General features: G+C 38.3%; 1 protein-coding gene across 3 annotated transcripts in view; it reads left to right on the plus strand.

Moving 5' to 3' along the window:
* The first annotated feature begins 1,341 nt into the window (after positions 1–1,341).
* LOC106138124 (protein Skeletor, isoforms B/C) overlaps positions 1,342–20,785 on the plus strand; it is a 50,977-nt gene continuing 31,533 nt past the window's right edge. For all 3 annotated transcript variants that reach the window (XM_013339174.2, XM_013339175.2, XM_060951059.1), the window contains exons 1-3: positions 1,342–1,456; positions 15,606–15,761; positions 19,942–20,126. In XM_013339174.2, the coding sequence (XP_013194628.2) occupies positions 1,420–1,456; positions 15,606–15,761; positions 19,942–20,126 (378 nt within the window). In that variant the 5' untranslated portion in view covers positions 1,342–1,419. The remainder of the gene's footprint in view (positions 1,457–15,605; positions 15,762–19,941; positions 20,127–20,785) is intronic.

The raw sequence follows: 20,785 nt of genomic DNA on the forward strand, positions 1-20,785 counted from the left end.
AACCACACGGCACACCAACGTGATTGAAAGCAAACTTCTTCTTCATCATCAACTCCAATCTTCCCCATCATGACTCCTCACTGTGCAAGCGGCAACAAGTCAGCAACTGGGTATCGCAGCAGGTCCTTCGCAGCCGACCCACACTCTCGTTGACTTCAGTCACCGACGCGTCTACCGCAGCCCACGCCTAAATCTCATCAGCGGCGTCTCTCTCTCCATCATGGCAGCTCTGCACCATATCTACCGGCGCCAACATGTCGACTTCGCTCTCACACCGTCTCGACCCACTGCAGACTACGAGCATCTCTACTTCAGGTTCACTGTAAGACAACCTGGCACTTGCAAGCTTCAACACGCACAGATTGTACAACAACGTCATGACATCAAACCTCCATACTTTCACGCGACGCTATCAGCCAAAAACAGCGAAAAGTCTAAATCGCGCAAGCAAAGATTTTCAGGGATTGGAGCACATATATAACCTTCGACACAACATCGTCTGCCGCGCGGTTCCCCAGGCATCACACCAGCCTGGCGGACGATCTTCCCTGTGTGGCGGTCGAGCCCGTTGCCATCGTCGCTCCCGCTACACAGGCGTTTATAGGTACATTTTATTTTTACGTAAAAACTGTAATTACTGGTACCGACATTGGTGTTGTCTTATCTTACATTTTTTTCCATGGGAGCGAACCCTATCTCTCTGGAGCACAAGGCCGAGGCGTGCCTTTCTGACTATGATCTAGGATTGGATGAGTCAGGTTTTTACACGAAGAGACTCCCTTCTGACCTACGTTACCTTTGCAGGGGAATCTAGCCCGTATTTGATCATGGTCACATATTTATTTGCCTGAATGTGCAGGTTTTCTTACGATGTTTTCCGTCACTGTAAGAGCAAACCTTGAAAGATAGCATTGTGAGGAAAGCTGCTCATCCGACGCGGTTAGGTCCCCTGGAAAGCTTGCGGAGGTCGGATGGGAATCGTTTTGTGTAATATTCGTTTCGTACCTAACATACCTAAGATCTGTTATAATTTGAAATATTTTTGACATAAAATTGCTTATTTAGGTGTAGTTTTCAAAATTGGAGTGTATTGCTTTACTTCGTGATGTAACTATACGTAACGGTGAATGTCAACAATTCTTATAAGTAAGTTTGGTTGCACCCAAACTCCGAAACGCAATCAACTTTTGGTCCGGTGATCTCACCTCTTTTAGGGTGTGTTAATAATTACAATGATCTAGGAGTCTTTGATTAAGATACCGATGCAGATGAGAGGATGTTTGCACAATCGTCGCGCGCGCAGCAAAACCTCTGTGCTTGCGCGCGCGCTCGTCAGTGTAGAGCTGTCGGGCGCGGAGTTACGGCGCGCGCAGACCCGGGTGAAAGTTGCTAGTGTGTTGAGGAGCTGTTGTGCGCAGCATGAGGATGCAGGCCGCCCTGGCGGTGCTCGCCATTGGTGAGTTGCAAAGTTAAATTGCTGATATCTAAGGTTTTCATTTAATTTTGATTTTATTTTTGACTCGAACTACCCCGTAAGGTATTTAGTTGTAATTTACAATTTTTCAATGTGTTTAGTAAATAAAACATAGCTGTAAATATATATTAGGTACGGTGTGTATTATTTTAGAAGAAATTAGTGTAACAATTAATGAAAACTTTTGCATTTTTTCACACCGCCGAATCAAGCTTTGAAGATAACTTTAAGTGGACGAATACTTCATGTAAAATAAGAAAATCTGCGGAGTCTACTCTCTTAAAAATATATCCGATTGTAACTATTAGGTGCTTACAAAGAGTAAACTGAACTTTAATCTGCTTTTTGCACGCGATCGCGACCGACGCCGATGAAATGACGACCTGCGTAAATTAGGGTTAGAAGTATACTAATGAAAAGGTTAAAAGTCTTCTTTGGTACATAACTAAAAATAAAATATAGGTAGTATTAACTGCAAGTTTTTAGGACTCTAGGAGCGCCCTAGCGCTGCGTTTTTTATAATGTATTTTTTTTCAATATTAATAAAAATAAAAATTAAGAAATTATAGTAATGAATGTAATTTAAATTTGAAATAGTTTTACATCTCTTTTGGTAAAAGTTTACATCTTCAACAGAGTAAATCAATATTAAATAATTTCCAAAATACGTATACTTTATACGTATGGAATCAATATTACATCGTACAGTTTACATTTTTTTTAAAGTAATGGAAGAAAGATATACAATACCTAACTATACGGACTCAAAAATATATGAATTAGCGAAGTACCTGTGGAATTGGTACGAGAGCGCGCAACGATCGAGCTACAATAAGCATCAAGTAGCCGCCAAGCACCGCGCGGGCGCGAGCTTTAAGTTGGAAGCTCACACTGACCGTCAACTTTCACTGGACCGGAAACAATGTAGGTTATATAACCGCATGATCTCATGATAGTTTTTTTGAACTCGTTAGAAACTCATCTACGCTACCCGATGGTCGCTCAGCGGAGACACGTTTTCAGAGAAAACTTGTCACATGTGTTCTTTGATATTTGTCGCCCGATTTTTGGTTTTGATCCCGTGGTAGGTTTTTTTAAAGTATTAAATTTAAATGAGATGACAATACTTATTCCCAAAATATAGTTAGATGGTGCTGAAATAAAGTATTTTTTGCAAGTTTCATATGTGATAATATCATGGCTTTCATAACACGATGTTTGAATTTTCCGCTGATATTTCGGGCTTATAGCTCTTGACTTGCAACTGCCTTGTTGTTCATACTGGAATCTATACTTCATATTATTTGTGTTTAAGTCTGACTGTTTGTGTATCCATCTGTCACGCCATGATTGCACGGCTAAACTCTGGACCAATTTAGGTCATTTTAGGTTATTTATCCGAGGTCAAACAGGTTAGATACTTTGTTTTTCTGAAAATTCTTACTGGAACGGAGACAAGTGGTTGTTTTGGCTGTATACGTCTTCTTCTTCCGTCCCTGGTCCTGTTATATGGCGTCGGGTCTCCTAACCTTTCTGCGCCAAGACGTTCGGTCTTGGGTTGTCGATTCTGGCAACTGGGCTTGCTTTTGGCTGTATAAATACATACATAAAATCACGCCTACATCCCTTTTGGGGAAGACAGAGCCAACAGTCTTTGACGAAACTCTTTCAGCTGTTTGGTTTCATGGTTTCTAGCCCATCGCCTAAAAGAAAAATCCCAAATTTATAAGCCTATCCCTTAGTCGCCCTTTACGACATCCATGGGAAAGAGGTGGAGTGGTTCTATTCTTTTTTATATTGGTGCCGGGAACCACACAGCTTTATGGATGAGACTAGTAATAATTCGCCAAAACAAGTCTAATTTGAAAATTCTGCTACTACAGAGTAAAAAGGAGGTCGCGAGAGCAGGTCGTGCTATGCTCTGTGACAACGCCAATGGGTCAAGTTAGTGTCGTACGAACAAACGGCGCTGGACTTAGATCCGCGGAATGTTGGCGCCGGCGCCGAGCCGTGAGTCACGAGAGATAGCGGGCGGGAACGTACCTTGTCAAACGTGGGTTGGGTTCCCCTGCTAAGGTTGTAGATGTCCGACGGGAGTCAATTTATGTACAAATACAAATTTTCTTTATTAAAAAATTACATATCTAGTAGAAACATACATTTAAGCAAAGGCGGACTTATCGCTTAGCAATCTCTTCCAGCCAATCTTTGGTAGTGAAAGGTAAAACATGGAACCGCGTCAGCAGTATACTTAATAGATATTAGTGTATAATAAATAACCTACATACATAAACTATGTAAAAAACTAACTCGACCAATCCAAAATTACGGTGAAAAGGTGAAGGATGTGACTTGGATAAACACGCGAGGAGGAAGAAAAAGAGAGAAATTTCGAACATATTAAAAGGATACATAAATATTCGCCGCCGCCTTCCTGGACGGGTAGGTAGAGTATCTCGCCGTGTACCACGGTTTTCTTTAATCAATACTCGAATTCGTTAGCACGCTGCTATTTTGATGTTTATATCCGGTGCCGGCAAATAGGTTAAGAGTATTTTATTAAAAATAAGTTGTTAACCAACATAATCACACCATAATGATATGATGTTTAACAACATATTGTAAGGACTAATTAAAATAATACATTTTCCGCCCGTCGCCCGTGTTTTAAATACCGTCTTGGCGACCACTACATGACATTTCGCCGAAGCGAACCTCGGCTTTGAAAAATAAACAAAAATGTGCATGTTTCTGCACATTACCGTCACCTTCGTCTATTTATAACGAAACACAATCAAAACAAAATACAAGCCGTACATTTTTCCATAAATAAATGTCTGGCACAAAACAACTCCGTACAAGAAATACATTTTGAAAAACCTTAGGAGCTGCGCAGTTTTGACCGGTTGGGTCGATTTTCCGTAGCATTTTTTTCCGTCTATGCACAAAAAAGTCAGTCGATTGTTAGCCGTTATTGTTTGTAGTAAGAACCGGCCAGTTTTTATTCGCCTAAGATTTTAAGAGGCGTCGGTAATTGGCGTAAGAAACCGAGCCGTAATAAGCAAAAAGCGAAGATAAATTCGTGACGAGCCGCGGCGGTGTCTTGGTGGTCGGCCGACGTTTTATTTCATTATTAATTAGTGCGTTGCTGTTGATCATAACTTTGAAAGTTAATCCTGTAGTAGAACTAAGTGTCATTCGGCTTGGTTTCCGATCGTCCATTTTACTAATGATTCCTACGCCCTTAAAACTTCAACGAATGCAGTTCAGTGGAATTTAAGAGGTTTTGGTAATTTGCTTTCTTTCTTTGTATATTTAGAGAATACAGATCAAATAAAGATCGTAAAAGTACTTACTATAATACTAAAACTTTACCTAAAATGCGAAGATTTTTCACTTTGGAATTTTGGTCGGAGATGGACCGATAATCATTATGAGCACATTGCAAAGCTCTTCTAGCAACAATACGGATAAGTTGAAAAAATTTATAACCATAAACTAAATGAAATTTCATAGAAATGTTGACCTTATGAGTTGTACTCTCTGGGGTCAGAATGAACCGCTTTCGGCACATTACCGCGTAGAACAAGCGGGTAGCTAGACAATAAAACATGTTACCAAATCGCACGTCACGCTAGAAAGCCTCCTGACCACCCCACTGACCACTAAACATGACCACGTCTTGTTTCGCGGCCATTTAAGAGCACTTTCCATTGGAAACTGTCATGATCATGATGAGATCTAATCAGATGTGTAACTGTTCTGTTCTCTTTGTCCGTAGCTGTGCATTGGGGGCTCTCTACGAATGTTGACAGGCTCACCTTCTTTCTTTTTTTATCTCGTCGGTTAACTACAGGGATCGTTATTTATCCTTCAGACTTATAAAATTTTAGTATTGGAACGTAAATAAAACATGTAGGTAATTAACCACTTGTAGATCTGGGCCTAGACGGTTTTATCAATCCATGGCTTTGCATTTCTCATGAAAGACAGTGTGTGGTCTGCTGTTTCTCATTTTACAATAACTTGAGGATTGCCGTGTGGTTTCCGGCACTTTAGAATAGAACCACTCCATAACTTTCCCATGTATGTTGTAAAAGGCGATAAAGAGATATGCTTATAAACTAAGGATTCCTATTGTAGGCTATAGGCTAGCAGCCTGTCACTATATGAATCTCCATTCCATCATAAAGCCATACAGCTGAACGTAGCCTTCCAGTCTTGACTACTGACTTACAGATGAGACTATATGAATGTATGCATGTTGAGGAAAAAATGTATATTTCAGTACGCGTTCGCACGCTGTATCACATATGTTTATAGCATATAATAATCAGGTTTTCGGAACGGCGCGGCGTGACCTCCACTCTCTCACCTCTGACCTTTGCGCACACTTTATAATTGCCCTCGGTAACGCCACAAGTAGGCCGCATGAACGTTTGGTCACGACCAGCATGTGGCTCAATACACTTGAAAATATAAGGGTTCACTCGAAACTTCATGATGGATGGGTTTGTCAATGGTTTTTAACAAAATTTAAAAGATTGAGGTCTTAAAGTCTTCGAGTGTTTTCAATCGACTTTGTTTATTTTCTTAAATGTCTTTCGTTCCTAGTGAGAATGGGACCCAAAAGACTTTTCCCAATTAGGTACTTGAAAAAGATCCTCTGATTGTTATCCTATCATTACCTCATCACCTATATATTCTGATAACGTTTTAATTAAAATTGATCAAAAAATTTAAAGGCTACGTATAGCCATAATCTTTCTGGGGTTCTTCGATCAAAGTGCATTTTTGATTATTTCCTCTATCACTAGTAACGTTAAGCATAGAAAAGGGAATAATATAACTAAGGAAGTAAATGTTTTAAGGTTCAATAAAGGAGTACATTACAAATCGCAAACAAAATTAAGGCAAGCTTGAACAACAGGTCACTTACGAGGAATGATGCTTGAGACATAAACAATTATAAACGTACGTATATAAATAAAATATATAAACATACCTACATGTATATTTTAAAAACCAATTTAAGACTCGAGAAAGAATTTATGAAGATTATTGGCAAACGCATTAGAAGAGATCTTATATTATTCCCATTTCCATGTTTAATTTCTATTTCAATTTTGGATTTCAAACAAACCACCATACTTGTCAGCGACTTTACAATCGCTGCCTGGCTGACGAGTCCTCGGGAAAGTTGGCAACATTCTATTGCAAAGATGACGTCATTCTATAATGTAAACATGAATCAAACATCGGCTATGTTCATAACGGTGCTAGTAGGATGTTTGTCAACATTCGGCGGCATAATCCTGCGCCGGCGCCGCTTGACACAGAATGTCCAATCGCTGTCGGTTACTGAACTCTGTTTTGCATGAAGTTGAATAACAACATACATAAAATAATGCCTCTTTCTCGAAGGGGTAGGCTGAGACTGAATCTTTCCACTTTCCAAGATCATGCTTACTGCTCAGAGATGTATTAGATGTTTTTTGCATACGTTTTTCACTTCATCCTCATTTATAACTCTCTTTATGCTTAGCTCTCTATGCACATAACTCGTCGGTTTTGGGTATTCTGGATCTGAACTTGAGCCAGATCGTCCCCGATTTGAACATCTTAAATTTAATTCGTAAGTCATCCAAAACCATGTTTGGTCCATGACTACCGACCTAACTTTCTAATGATTCCCTCGCGACCCCCTCCCCCTCCCCGGGCCCGCCCCTCTGCCGTCGAGACTACCACAACTAGACTCCAATTACCTCCACAACTTGTTGAACAAGTCGGTTGAAGTTAGAAGTTTCTGCAGTTTTAACTCCCTACAGAAAAAGTAAAGTGTTGCATGTTAGGTTATTGTTAAACTATTTGCAAAAAGTTTTTGAAGATTATTGATTCAATTTAACAAGGACTAGTTAATGTTCTGTGCTTCGCTCCTGCTGGTTGGGGACTTACAGCATTGTCAGTAGCACACAGACTTTCGCAATTATACTATTACTTAAGATATGGACATATGAATGAATTTCAGCGGTTCGGCTGTGCATTGATAAGTTAATGTGTCACCTTTATCTTATTTACAAGAGATTCTAAGAAAATGACAAGCTTTACATAACTAGCACAGCTTACCAGAATTTTTCTCAAATTTCCCAAAATAAACACCAAATTTCAATATGTAAGGATGTTTAATTAAATAAACAAGGCCCTTTGCACCAGCAGTTCAAAGGCATTCCTGCTTTCGCTCCAGTGCTGATGCGGGGGAGCGGTAGGCAGAGGAGGGGAGGGGAGGGTATCACCGCTCCAAGTACCGTTGCCATCTGACCCAGTGAATACGAGGAATGTGCCAGCCGTCCATTGCGCGGTTCCTTACGACGCGGAGCACATGCCGCGGGGAAACCAGGCGATGGACGCAGAAAGCGCTGACCATAACATGTTAGGAATGTGGAGCATGCGAGCGGGTTAAGGTCGCTCGCGTTCTTGCGATTTGCGTAAACCACACAGATACGGTGTAATTAAGGTATATATGTAGCTTTAAATCATGTGAAAATCACTACATATCTTGATTAATCCCTCTCCTTTTTATTTGTTCTTCCGAATCGCTAACAGAGCAATATATATTATCTTTCTGCTTAAAAAATGAGTTATTTAATTTCAGTCTTCTTTGTAAATCAGGTGATAGAAACATAAAGTGTCACAACAAAAAAAATATTAACAAATAAATATTTTCATTGAAATTAAATTTATTCGAAGAAAACTTATAAATATAACTGAACCGGAGAGAAAATATTTCTTAGCTATTAAACAAAACGAAGTAATGAAACAGCAATATCTTACAATGAAATTCAGATTATTCTTACTGACGCAATAAAAACGCTATAATCCCACCGAGGGAAGATTATGTTTTATTGTGGAGTATAAGCGGCGACGTGAAATGGCGCACTTCGAAGGGTTACTTAGGCAATGTTCATAACTTGAGGTATGAATACCGTATTTAAGGGCGCCTTTATTCCTCAAATGACGTTTTTTAAATGGATATAAATCAACAAGAAAAGTCGTAAAATTTAAAAAAATATATGATTCCGAGTTGGTAAAATACCTACTAAATTGATAAACTTATGATGAATTGGTATAAAAATGTTTAAGCTATGTGTTGCGACTTTACTTCTTTGGGAAATTTGAAAAATCAGTAAAATCTTTGTGGATAAATATTATATAAATTTCGAGATCGACAAACGGAATGCATAGGAAAGTCATACATATCCACAGAAAGTCCGAGACGTTTTCGGGACAATAACTCAACGATGCGATATTTTATAGAAAACTTAATTACTTATAAGCATCCAAAACCCAAGTACATCAGACGAAGTTCGTATTTCATGACCTGACCGGCGATGTAACCCGGGCCCGCCTCAAAGGCAGGGCCGCCATCGCTGCGCCAAACAGCTCGTCAAAGAACAGCTAGTAGTTTGCATAGTTTTTCGTCAGCTGTAAAGTTTTTGCGGATTGAAATGAGGAGTTTAGCAAAGACTATTGTATATATGTATTCCCATGGAGCGGCGTGGAAATCAGCTCGTGGGAGCTCCGACCGTTACATCACGCGGGAAAACAGGGTGCGACAGCTAGTATTGCTTTTAAAACTCGCGCGAAAAATATAGTTACAATTTATAGATCCGTACATACATATAACGCGTTTTACGGGGTTGACAGAAGCTTGAAAAGACTGAAAGGCCACGTAATGGTCCGTTATTGGGCATGTATTGGCATAATTTTAAAACGCGAAACGAAGATTGTGTCCAATAAGCAAATAGTTAAAAATATAATTATGGACCCAATGTGGGCTCTGAATATAATAAAAGTTATATATTGAAAGCTAACCAAAACATACATTTTATTCTATGTTTCTTTTGTAAGTTCATTGATTTTTTTATGATACGTTATCTCTCTCTATACTAGGTATTAACTAACCGAAGCCGCTTACGGCCAGCTGGTACCCGCTAAGTGCAATGCATAATACAAATAATAATGAATTCTCTCCTCGATTCAGCATGTGTGTCACGGTGACGCTAGATTTATCGCCTGGATTTATCTAGTCTAGGGCTCAGTGAGACATTATTTTAACTAAGCAATGTCAAGAATGAAATCAGTTTAGAAACATACATACATTACTCGTATATCACGCCCTTTTCTCTTTGGAGTCAAAAGTCATAAGTTAAAAAATTCTAAATAGCACAAACAAAGTTTCTAAGGAATACCGTCTCCCGCTTGGTGTCTTGTTGTCGTAAGGCATAATCACCTAGCTTGGCGGAAGCTCTTTCTTTTGTGATAGTCGAGCCTAAAACTTAGCTCAATCCTATTTTAGTGGGACCACTATAGTGAGAATTTACGACATAAGCCTTTCGGTTCTTAGCTTGCCATTAAGAAATTGTGCTTTATACCTAAGTTGCCTTTTATGACATTCACGGAAAATATGTGGAATGATCCTAGTCTAGTGTGGCGGAAACATGAACCCAGTTCTGTTTATAGAAGAGGGGTTAAGTTTCTTTACAGGTAGGATTGTACATGTTGTCTCCAAAACTAGTAGGCATAGCGTAGAAGAAAAATATGGCGTATTAAGTCGCGCAATGGGTCCTCTATTGCGCGACAAATAAGAAAGAATTCTTGAAAATTCTCAATCAAGGCAAAACATAATATCAGAAACTAATTAAGTTAAGATGAGAGTATTCAAAACCGAGCTTGTATGAGAGTTATTAATGCGGATGAAGTGTCTCTCTGTGTGAAATACTTAAGTATGCTGGAATCGTGGCAAGTGGAATGTAGTCTCTGCTTCCCCTTCGGGAAAGAGATGCGGTTGTATTTATGTTTATGAGTTACTTATAAAATATTCATTCATATAATCCCATCATCACGTCTCGAATAGCTTTTGCGGGGTAAACAGAGCCAGCAGTCTTGAAAGACTAATGGTCACGTTCAGCTGTTAGGCTTAACGATAGATTTGAGATTATACTTATAAAATACATTGCTGCATAACATCGCTGTCAATGAACAAATGTAAGTAGCGATCGCTCACTGAGATATATCTCTAGTGAAAGTGTGAGCGGAGGCTGGGAATGTACGAGAGCGGTGACGTCACTCGTCAATACGTCGCATTGTTAAGTTTCATTTGGCAGGTCAGTTAAGTAATTACTGGCTTTTGAACGCGGCTTCGCGTAAGTAATCGTTTTATATTTTAGAAGCGAATATTATTAAAATATTGGCATAATTAAAATATTGTGTCGTGCTCGGCACTAATACAAAAAATAATAGGACCACTCCATCTCTTTTCCATGGATGTCGTAAAAGGCGACTAAGGGTAGGCTTACAAACTTGGGATTCTTTTTTAGGCGATGGGCTAGCAACCTGTCACTATTTTAATCTCAATTTTATCTTAAAGCCAAATAGCTGAACGTTGCCTATCAGTCTTTGTAAGTCTGTTGGCTTTGTCTACCTGGCAAGGGATATAGACGTGATTATATGTATGTATGTATTGGCATAATCAAGTAAAACGGTACCTAATCTTCATTATTATTTACAAATATTATAAATATACCTAACAGACACACCCACAAAACTGTTAATTCAATTTATTATGTACATATTCAATTCAAAATATAAAATTTTTAATCAGTAATGATATCACCACCTTGTTCAATTTGATGTTCTTTTAATGACCATTAGGAGTTGCAGTATCAAGTTACGACCACCTGTCGGCCTGTCTGTTGGTCTGGTGTGACTAACATCTGTAACTGATCCCGCGCAAGTGTTTTTATGTCCGTGTGACAGTCGCGGAGTGCTGAGTCACCGCGAGACTCCCCGCTGAGGAATCGACAATAAAAACTTTGTAGATATCTGTTTCACACAAAACATTTCTTAGAACTTATTAGAGTAGCTGTTGCACGCGATTTTGTACGGATTAAATCTCGCTTAAGTATATATTTCTGCCGTGTGGTTCCCGGCACCAATAGAGGGATGTACGCATGGATTGTATAGTACTTAAAAAAAGTAACATGGCGGCGATCGATGGAGAATCGGTCGATGACGCAGGTCCATTTTTAAAATCACTATCTATAATCACGTCTGTATCCCTTACGGGGTAGACGGAGCCAACAGTCTTGAAAAACTGAAAAGCCACGTTCAGCTTGATGGTTTAATTAATGTATTGCCTCACTACTGATATCTATTATTTTGATGTTTTATTAGCTGACCCCATATTTAATTAGTTGATTATTGACTAAGATAACTGAAGACGTAAGTTTTCAATAATATTTGAAGTGTGTTCGTCAAATATTGGATGATGTAAGTTGGAGTCGCGCGGACACTCACTGGACAAATATCAACAAATGTTATCGAATCAACACATAGAGCGTGCCAGCTCATTATCTTCTCGTGCACATTGTAAACGTCAATCAAGGGATAGGCTCGCTAGGCTGCAAACTTGGGATTCTTTTTTTAGGCGAGTGGCAGCCACCCTTCGCTATTTGAATTCTACGAGTCTTATTAAGATTGTTGACTCTTGTCTTTATCGTAAATAAAAGACGTGATGTATGTGTTTATTCATTAGAAATAAAGACAAATGTTTTAAGAATCAACAAAAAGTATATTATCTGTTATACATACATACATAGTTTTACCTGAGATCGTGTGCGCGTTGATGTCTTTTGTACGCTACGCTGCATTTGTTTTATTACTTAACAGATACTATCTGCTGCCCGCGACTTCGTTCGTCTTAAATCTCTATAAATTTTAACTTACAATGTTATTCCAATGTCTTAGCTTTATTACTGCAATGTTTAATGAAAATCCATTCAACAGTTTTTGCGTGAAAGACTTACAAACTTACATCTAGCCGTCCACACATTTTTTTAAAATTAATTTATTATTATATTATATAGGAATTATCACGATCAGCAACCCGCCTGGCTGCTCACGGCTATTCATAATAATTAGTACAAAAATCAATTGGTTCTTATTATGTTATCGACACATAAAGTGATATAAAGGTTTGATTACAATAATTCTCAAAGTAATTATTAATAATTACATATCCGTATCCGGTTTCTTACTCAGATCAATTTCGTCTGTCTGTTATTTGTGCATGTTATTGGCGCAGTAATACTTTGAACCCCAAGGTCCAGTCTGCCGCGGTCCACCTGCCCTGTCTTCAATATCCTCAATTTAAGTACATCGCCTCGCATCGTCTTTGGCGACGTGAAGCCACTTTCCCCACTCTCACTTTCGCATTTTTGCAGAATCTGCGCGCGCGCCACTAATGTGTCGATCACAGATACTGCAAACAAACGCAACATTTATATCGTAAATTATATTATCGCCATATTAGAAGTACGTAGCTTTCTTTGAAAATGGCTACAAATTAATGTCTCGTATGAATGTTATTTTTACAACTTGCTTTCCCCGTGACTTCACACATCCAGAGTCGCAAAATATAACATTTTCTAGTGCTACATGCTCTTCGTGAATGAAAATTGTCAATGTTAAAAGTGGCATTCATTTATTTATGCAATCGCACTTTCAATCAATCAATCTTTATTATAAAACAGAACAATACAGCCTCAACCGCTAGGGCTTCAGATTTGAGGCATGATGAAGGAACCTACCCTTATGTGTTCTAGGAATGCATAACAATATGAAAGGAATGCAAACACATAACAGAAGTTTAACAGGATCTGTAGGTCCAGGAGCTTTTCCCGAAATTCTCACGGGAACGGGATTAACAGTAGGTAGTTACAAATGTTATGTTCATTACATCATCGCTAGTGGGATATCGAAATGATATGACAATAATGATTACAACAACACGAGCGTGTGTTAGTAAACATAGCTCTGATATATCATTGTTACATAAATATTATCATTTTACTACAAGCACCAACATATATTACGCTGAACGTCATATAAACATTATAACACATTATGACATTTTTGTTGTAATTAATAACTGTAACCTGTAGTTGGCTATAATATAGGGTGCAACAAAAAGATTGACCATGGTCTTTCCTACCCTACCAGTATCTTGACCGTCCGGGTACCAGGCATGAGTTAATGGGTTTATTCAATTTTGGTCACCTGGTATGTATGTATCGATTGTGAAAAATTTTTACACACCTAGTGAAACTTTCGATAGTTTGTCAACATTAGGTCATTAGCAGGCCCAGGGCTCCTTTCCAGGGAGAATAGAATTCAATGAAAGGATGAATTCAATACTCTTTTATTTGTGAATGTCCAATGAACTGTTGACAAAAGTTCACAGCAGTTGGACCGTTGAGTATTGTTATTTATTATCTTTTTCCATTTTTATAAAATGACACTGACTGACATATCACGCACAGGCCAACCGCTGAGTCTGGAGATTTTAAATTTTGCGTGTAGTTTATTATGTGCACTATGAGAAATTAACGACGAAAACAGCTAGTTCATAATGTTTAGAATTTTGTATATGGCACCCAAAAGTAGGAGACTTATTTTTAGCGCGGCAAAAACAGGAAACAGTCATGGTCAAAACGCATTCTCACGATGGACTTGCGTAAATCTAATGAATTAATATGATTATGCATTCACTAATCGCATCCAACGAGAGTGGGCATCCGGCGCGTGCGCATGCGAGCCGCACGCGTGCGTAGAAAGTGATCCCAAGAAAGTGGATGGAAAGAGTTGAGACGAAAACGGATATATCACCTGACCGGATAGCGATTTGTTGGTTACGGTTTTGGAAAAGATGTTTAAGAGCTATTAGTAAAAGCTTATCCAAAGTAACATGAATCAGGAAACTGCACAATTTGTTTTCTTACATACATACATACATACATAAAATCACGCCTCTTTCCCGGAGGGGTAGGCAGAGACTACCTCTTTCCACTTGCCACGATCTCTGCATACTTCTTTCGCTTCGTCCACATTCATAACTCTCTTCATACAAGCTCGGCGGTTTCGGGTACTTTTGACCTGACCCTTTACCAGGACGTCCTTAATTTGATCAAGATACGTTCGTCTAGGTCTTCCCACTCCGACCTTTCCCTCCACACTCTCCTTGTATATCTGCTTAGTCAACCTGCTTTCATTCATCCTCTCCACATGACCGAACCATCTTAACATACCCTTTTCTATTCCTGTAACTACATCTTCTTTCACATCACAACATTCCCTTATCACGCTGTTCCTTATCCTGTCACTCAATTTCACACCCATCATACTCCTTAACGCTCTCATTTCCACTGCATTTATTCTGCTTTCATGCTTCTTTTGCCATACCCAACTTTCACTCCCATATATTAATGTCGGGACCAACACGCCCCTGTGCATTTGTTTTCTTGTTTGTAATATTTTTATTGTTCATACGAAAAAACACAAAAATACAGTAAATTTGTAAGACAAAATATACAAAGGAGCACTTATCCTGAAGGGTTTTGTTTTGCGGACTCAAGCCCACGGGTTTTCTGTTTTACCGTAGTGGTAAGTTTAGACTAAAATAAAAATTAATGATTCAAGTATTTCATCATAAAAACTTTAATAATGTGTAAATAAAACTACAAGTACAAACAAAAAATAAATAAAATATTTGTTGGAAACAAAATTTACAGGCCCTTAATTTATGACAATCGCTAGCGACTATAATTAACTAAAGTTAAAATTCAAAATTTTTAAGAAATTGTAGGCATCTAAAATTTGACTCAAGTTTTCAATGATGTAAACCTATTTATCCATCTGAGTGGCCAGCTGTTGGGAACTGGTACAAGGCGAGCCGTGGACATTTCGCGTCCTGCGCGACTCTAAGATTGTGATCAATTTGTGTACTTCCGGTGGTATTGGGCAATTTGTATCACTTGACATGCAAGAAAATATGAATTCATTTGAATAATATTAAATATCATGGTTGAGCGTCGGCGGGAGGACGGTTAAGGTGTCCAACTAAAATGCAGGATTTATTCCTACCTCGGTCATATACCGATGATTATTTGCTGAGTTTTGTACATTAGTTTGATTACTAACTGATGCTCTTACCCATCTTACGCTCGAAAAAAGAGAAAGAATATATGTATTAATTTATTTGTATTCTATATTGTAACCTGTCTATTTGTTCCAGGCGCTTGCTTGGCCCCAGCTCTGGGCCAAGCGCGGTATTTCGGCAAGGATCTGGGCGCTCTCTCCGAGCTACACCACGGCGTGAAGGGTCGGGTGTACGCCGTCGATTCGAGGACGCTTTTTATTAAGGATCTGCATTATGATGGAGAAGGCCCAGGTTAGCCAGATATATGAGTTTTATTTAAATCTTTTGAAGCTTTTCCAGAAGAATGTTATTACGATAAATCTTCTCGTATTATGAGGTCGGATGACTTACTCAAAGATAAAATTGTATCGAATTGAATTATATACTAGGTATTACAAGAATATTTTGTGAAATGCAAGAAATGAAATAATCTGATTGTTTCTTATGCAAGATTTAGGCAACCTCCGTCAAAAGATCCAAATCTGAACGATAAAACAAAATGGTTATTATTTCAGTAAAATGATATATAAAGCCATCAGATAATGGAGATGGCTTGGAAGACAAGCGGAGCGAGCTGAAGTGGTTTATGTAACGTCTCGGAACGCTTGTCATCGAGGCTTGGGACAGAGATCGCGAATACAAAAATAAAGACAGTATTTAGAATCTCTAATTAACATTGTAAGAGATTGAGGTCAACGCACAATGATGTCATGTTTTAGATAATTTTCGCGTTGTTTTGTAATATTTTTGTTAAGTGTCTTTTGAATAAATGAATGATTAAAATGAGTGATGAAGCTCTGTTATTAGTCAGCGTTAACTTTGGTTACAAAAAAAGAACATAACATGCGCATGGCCGACAGAATTTAATTGTGTTGTAGTTCGCTATTAGTGGAAGTGTTATTAATCAATCTGTTGTAGAGTAAATCCAGTCGTGACTCTTAAGATTAATTGATCATTGAAGATAAGTTATCAGAAATTCTTATTAAGATATTACCTATTTGGCCACGAATACAATACATACATACATAAAGACACGTCTATATCCCTTGTGGGGTAAATAGAGCCAATAGTCTTGAAAAGACTTATAGCCAACCTTTAGTTATTTGGTTAGTTTGTTTCGACTAATAGTTGGCTGAATTTTGGCAAATTTCTGCTAATACGAGTACTTAGGGCTTGACTTAGGTAGGTATTGTAAATAGATAGAATAATATATTTTTTTTGTAATGAATGAACTAAAATACTGGACAGTTTTAAATGTTTGGAAGTGAGAAAATACCTTCAGGTGTACATTAAGTCGTTATATAAAATAGGGATTTTATATAGTTTCATACTTTTTTTACGAGGTCTTAACTAATTAATAAAGGGGAAAAATAGTAATTAAGGCAAGTATTTAAATGCTTACAACATCGGTTAAAATTATAACAAAGCAATGAGGTTGTTTAATTTTATAGCCAGCAAAAGGTTAAAATGTGACCTTTTATTTGAAACCCCGAAAATTATGTAAATATTTTTGATCTGGGGCGCGATACCCGGACTAAGGACGGAACGGATCGCCGCGGACGGACCACAGGCTGGCACGGGCAGTATCGGCGTAATGAACGACAATGCAGCCATGTCAATGGAGAATAAGTTTGCCTTTTCCAAAACATTTAATACCTATAGTATTTCCAAACGGGAGAACTATGTTACCTCTCGTGTTAAAGTAATTATTGAGATTACACTTCGCAAAAAAGAAAAATATAACAACTGATCTCTTTAAGTACTCGTATTAGAAATAAAAGTATTAGAACCCAGGTCCCTAGTTCGTGAAACCACTGCGCGCGGAGGTCGTCTCTATGCAGACAGAGTGTCGCCGCGGTGTAGATCTCAGAGTGTTTAGAAGCGGCTACGAATTTGCATTAGTGTTGTGACACTGATCTTTTGATAATTTATTTCTTAGATTAGCCTTGCTCGGATTTTTTAAAGTAAGTATTATGTAATTTTTTCATAATATTCTAGTCCAAATTAGCTTATGGTAATAAGTTTTTTTGAGTGCATTTTAATTTTTTTATAGCTTTTTATAATAAGATAATGATTTTATCTGTACTTATGAATTAAATAAACTGTCAAAAGTTATGATAGTATTGAGATTATCAAAACGGACTAATAAAATTTGATAGATTTGATAAGTAAGTAGTAAACACAGCCAAATCGTATTTTAATATGGATGAGCACTATCTAGCGAAAAAAGAGGAAACTAATCGGACATAAGTATTGCTAGGACTTTTGCATTACCGAGTTGAAATATCGACAACTTAGCTGTCACTAGTGTCACAACACTGCCGCCAATGAATGCTCCCGAACGCAAGTTGCACGCGGCACTTGCTTAGTCTGAGCGCGACTTCACACAACTTCAGGTATACGAGCTTTGTGTGACTGAAAGCTTTGAATTAGGAGTACAACTTAGTACTTACGGATGTATGTTTGATTCTTGCCACTGGCTTAAAGTAGTACCAGCCCCGGCACCATGCCGCTTTGTGACCAGTCGTCATGTACCTATGCTTCGTGAAGTGTAGGGTAGCTTTGGGAAAACTTACAGTAACCGAAAACTTCAAATGAGACTTCCCCTCTAAAACGCAATTTTATCTAGATCTTTATTTTTTTATTTAATAGGTAAATATTCAATCGTTAAAACACAGTTAAGGTCCAGATCTTAATCCTAACAATATTCTCGCAGAACGGCTGAAAATTAACTTGCATGAAGAGAGTTATGAATTTGTATGAAGCGAAATAAGTATATAGGGATCGTGGCAAGTGGAAAGATGTTGTCTTTGCCTACCTTTCCGGGAAAAAGGTCAGATTTAATGTACCTACGTGTTCAGTCACCGACTGGTTTGCATGCACATTAGCGAGTTGTTGCCGAGGCTATAACTTTGTAATGTGTACGGTGCGATGGGTTTCGCTGCTCAAGTGGGTCTGCTAACGGCGCCGGCGCATGCGTGATTGTAACGGAGATTATAAGATGAGATATTATGTTTTATATAGATTTAGTTTATAAGATTACTCCAAGATTGCTTATTATATTTAAGTTAATATAAATCTTTTAGTAATTAACGAAGATGTTTTAAATGAATTGTCTTAATCGTAAAATTCTATTTCAGAACATCCTGATAACAAATCTACCTTTACCGATGTAAAACAACATTCTTACGTCGATCAGTTGGACCTCCCAAATCTTGTGGCTGGCCAAGATTTGGGAGGTCCAACTCCATGTCAAATTACAAATTAAAACACTGAATTCATAATTTCATATGACGTTATTTTCAAAGACAGAAAATATTTTTCTTTTATAAAATGACGTTTTTACAAAAGAAAAAATTGCAGACCTATTACTATGCTGTCACTTAAGAATAAAAAGTACTCCTAACTTAAAACATTGATCAGTTAATTAAATTTGTAATTGAAGCTGTAAAACTGCACCTCGCGAACACGCGATCTCACGTGGACAGCGACGTGTATATTCATACTGGATAAAATAAAAATATCTGTGACAATTACATTAATCTGCTATTTACGTACTTCTATTTGTATTTTTGTACTGACTGAACTCAAAAGGCACAGTTTTTAGGATATTTGACACAGGGACAGACACAAACTTCTGGAGTGGAAAAAGTTACTCTTTTTTTTGGTAATTCTCACGCTCAATCCACGCAAGACTTGTCTTTTCAAACATAATATAGTGACTAAACACACAAAACAGTCTACGTCCCTACTTTCGTATGTAACCATAAAATTAAATACTATCCAGCGATAATGATTATAAAGATCGTTGATCCAATTCAATCAGTAAGATTCATGCAATTATTTCCCGGACCTGTTGATTATAAAAACCTACATACAATTCAGGGAAAATACGACCTTAAATTACTGCAATAAAATTAAAATTGGCATGTACTGTGATCACTTTCGCTGGTTCCCACGACACAGACGGATGGCCCTTTGAAGTTGAGCCGTGTTGTATGAGACTCATTATACCTTAGTAATGGTTGTTTACCAATCTTGATGAGTTGGAAATTCTGGCAATCTCATCAAATCAATCGAAAAGATAATAAATACAGACCAGTGTGATTGAATAATAATAAATGATGAATAATAATTAATATCAAATGACCTATGTAATCACACCCCAGGACTTTTCAATCACCAGTTCTTCTAACGATCCGCAAGGGCTTTGTTGCATTTAAACTAATGTGCAGTGGGCCAAATTGATAAATATATCTACTTCGATGTGGGTGCGGTACGAAATTGGTATTAAGTATTTGTTATGTGGCCTACACCCAGTAACTCAAAACAATCATTTTGCCGCAGTGCGACCAAAATTCTGACATGCCAGGATTGGAGTCCAACTGTTAATTGATCTGGTCCGAAATTAACATAATCTCTCCATCCACAGCCGCTTACTTCTACGTGGGTTCCTCCAAGTCCCCGTCCGCGTCTGGCGGGCTCCGCTTGCGGGACGAGCGCGGCGGGACCGGCCCGCTGCGGCGGTACCGCGGGGAGGGCGTCACCCTCTCCCTGCCCGACGGGAAGACCTTAAAGGATGTCAAGTGGTTCTCTATCTGGTGTGATGAGTTCTCGGTAAGTTGCAAATTTTATGCCGTTTGGTTCCCGGCGTTTAAAAATAATACCATTCCATCTGTTTTCCATGGGAGTCGTAAAAGGCGACTAAGGGATGGTGCACATTTATTTAGTGTGTGCCAGCTGCGTCTTTTCCCGTGTAGAATGCAAAAGTCAGTCAAGGTAAAGATTTACAAACTTGGGATTTTTTTAGGTGAGCGGCTAGCAACCTGTCACTATTTGAATCTCAATTCCATGATAGGTAGATGGGCTATGGTAGCTGAACGTGCATGGCCTTCCAGTCTTTTTGAGATTGTTAGTTATGTCTACCTCGTAAGGGATAAAGATGTGGTTATATATATTACTTTACTATCGTCCGGCGGCTTCAGGTTGGTGCTTTTTTCTATGTTGAAGATTGCGGTGTTTCTTGTAAGGCACGAAACAACGGGGTTGAGGAGAATACAGGCATCGTGGCTAGTGTAGGACTCTGAGAGTTCATTCACAATTACAATTTGCAAAGTAATATTTATCATCATAATGAGCATCAAGAAAGTCGAAACTCATTGGTAGCCTCATGGATATAACTCTTGATAAATGACTTCATACCTTCTTTCCTGTAACAATGCACGTGTTGAAGCGTCATCTGCCGGCAATTAATTGAACTGGCAGCTAATTGTAGT

The sequence above is a fragment of the Amyelois transitella genome, chromosome 23, assembly GCF_032362555.1.
Source record: "Amyelois transitella isolate CPQ chromosome 23, ilAmyTran1.1, whole genome shotgun sequence".
Lineage (NCBI taxonomy): Eukaryota > Metazoa > Arthropoda > Insecta > Lepidoptera > Pyralidae > Amyelois > Amyelois transitella.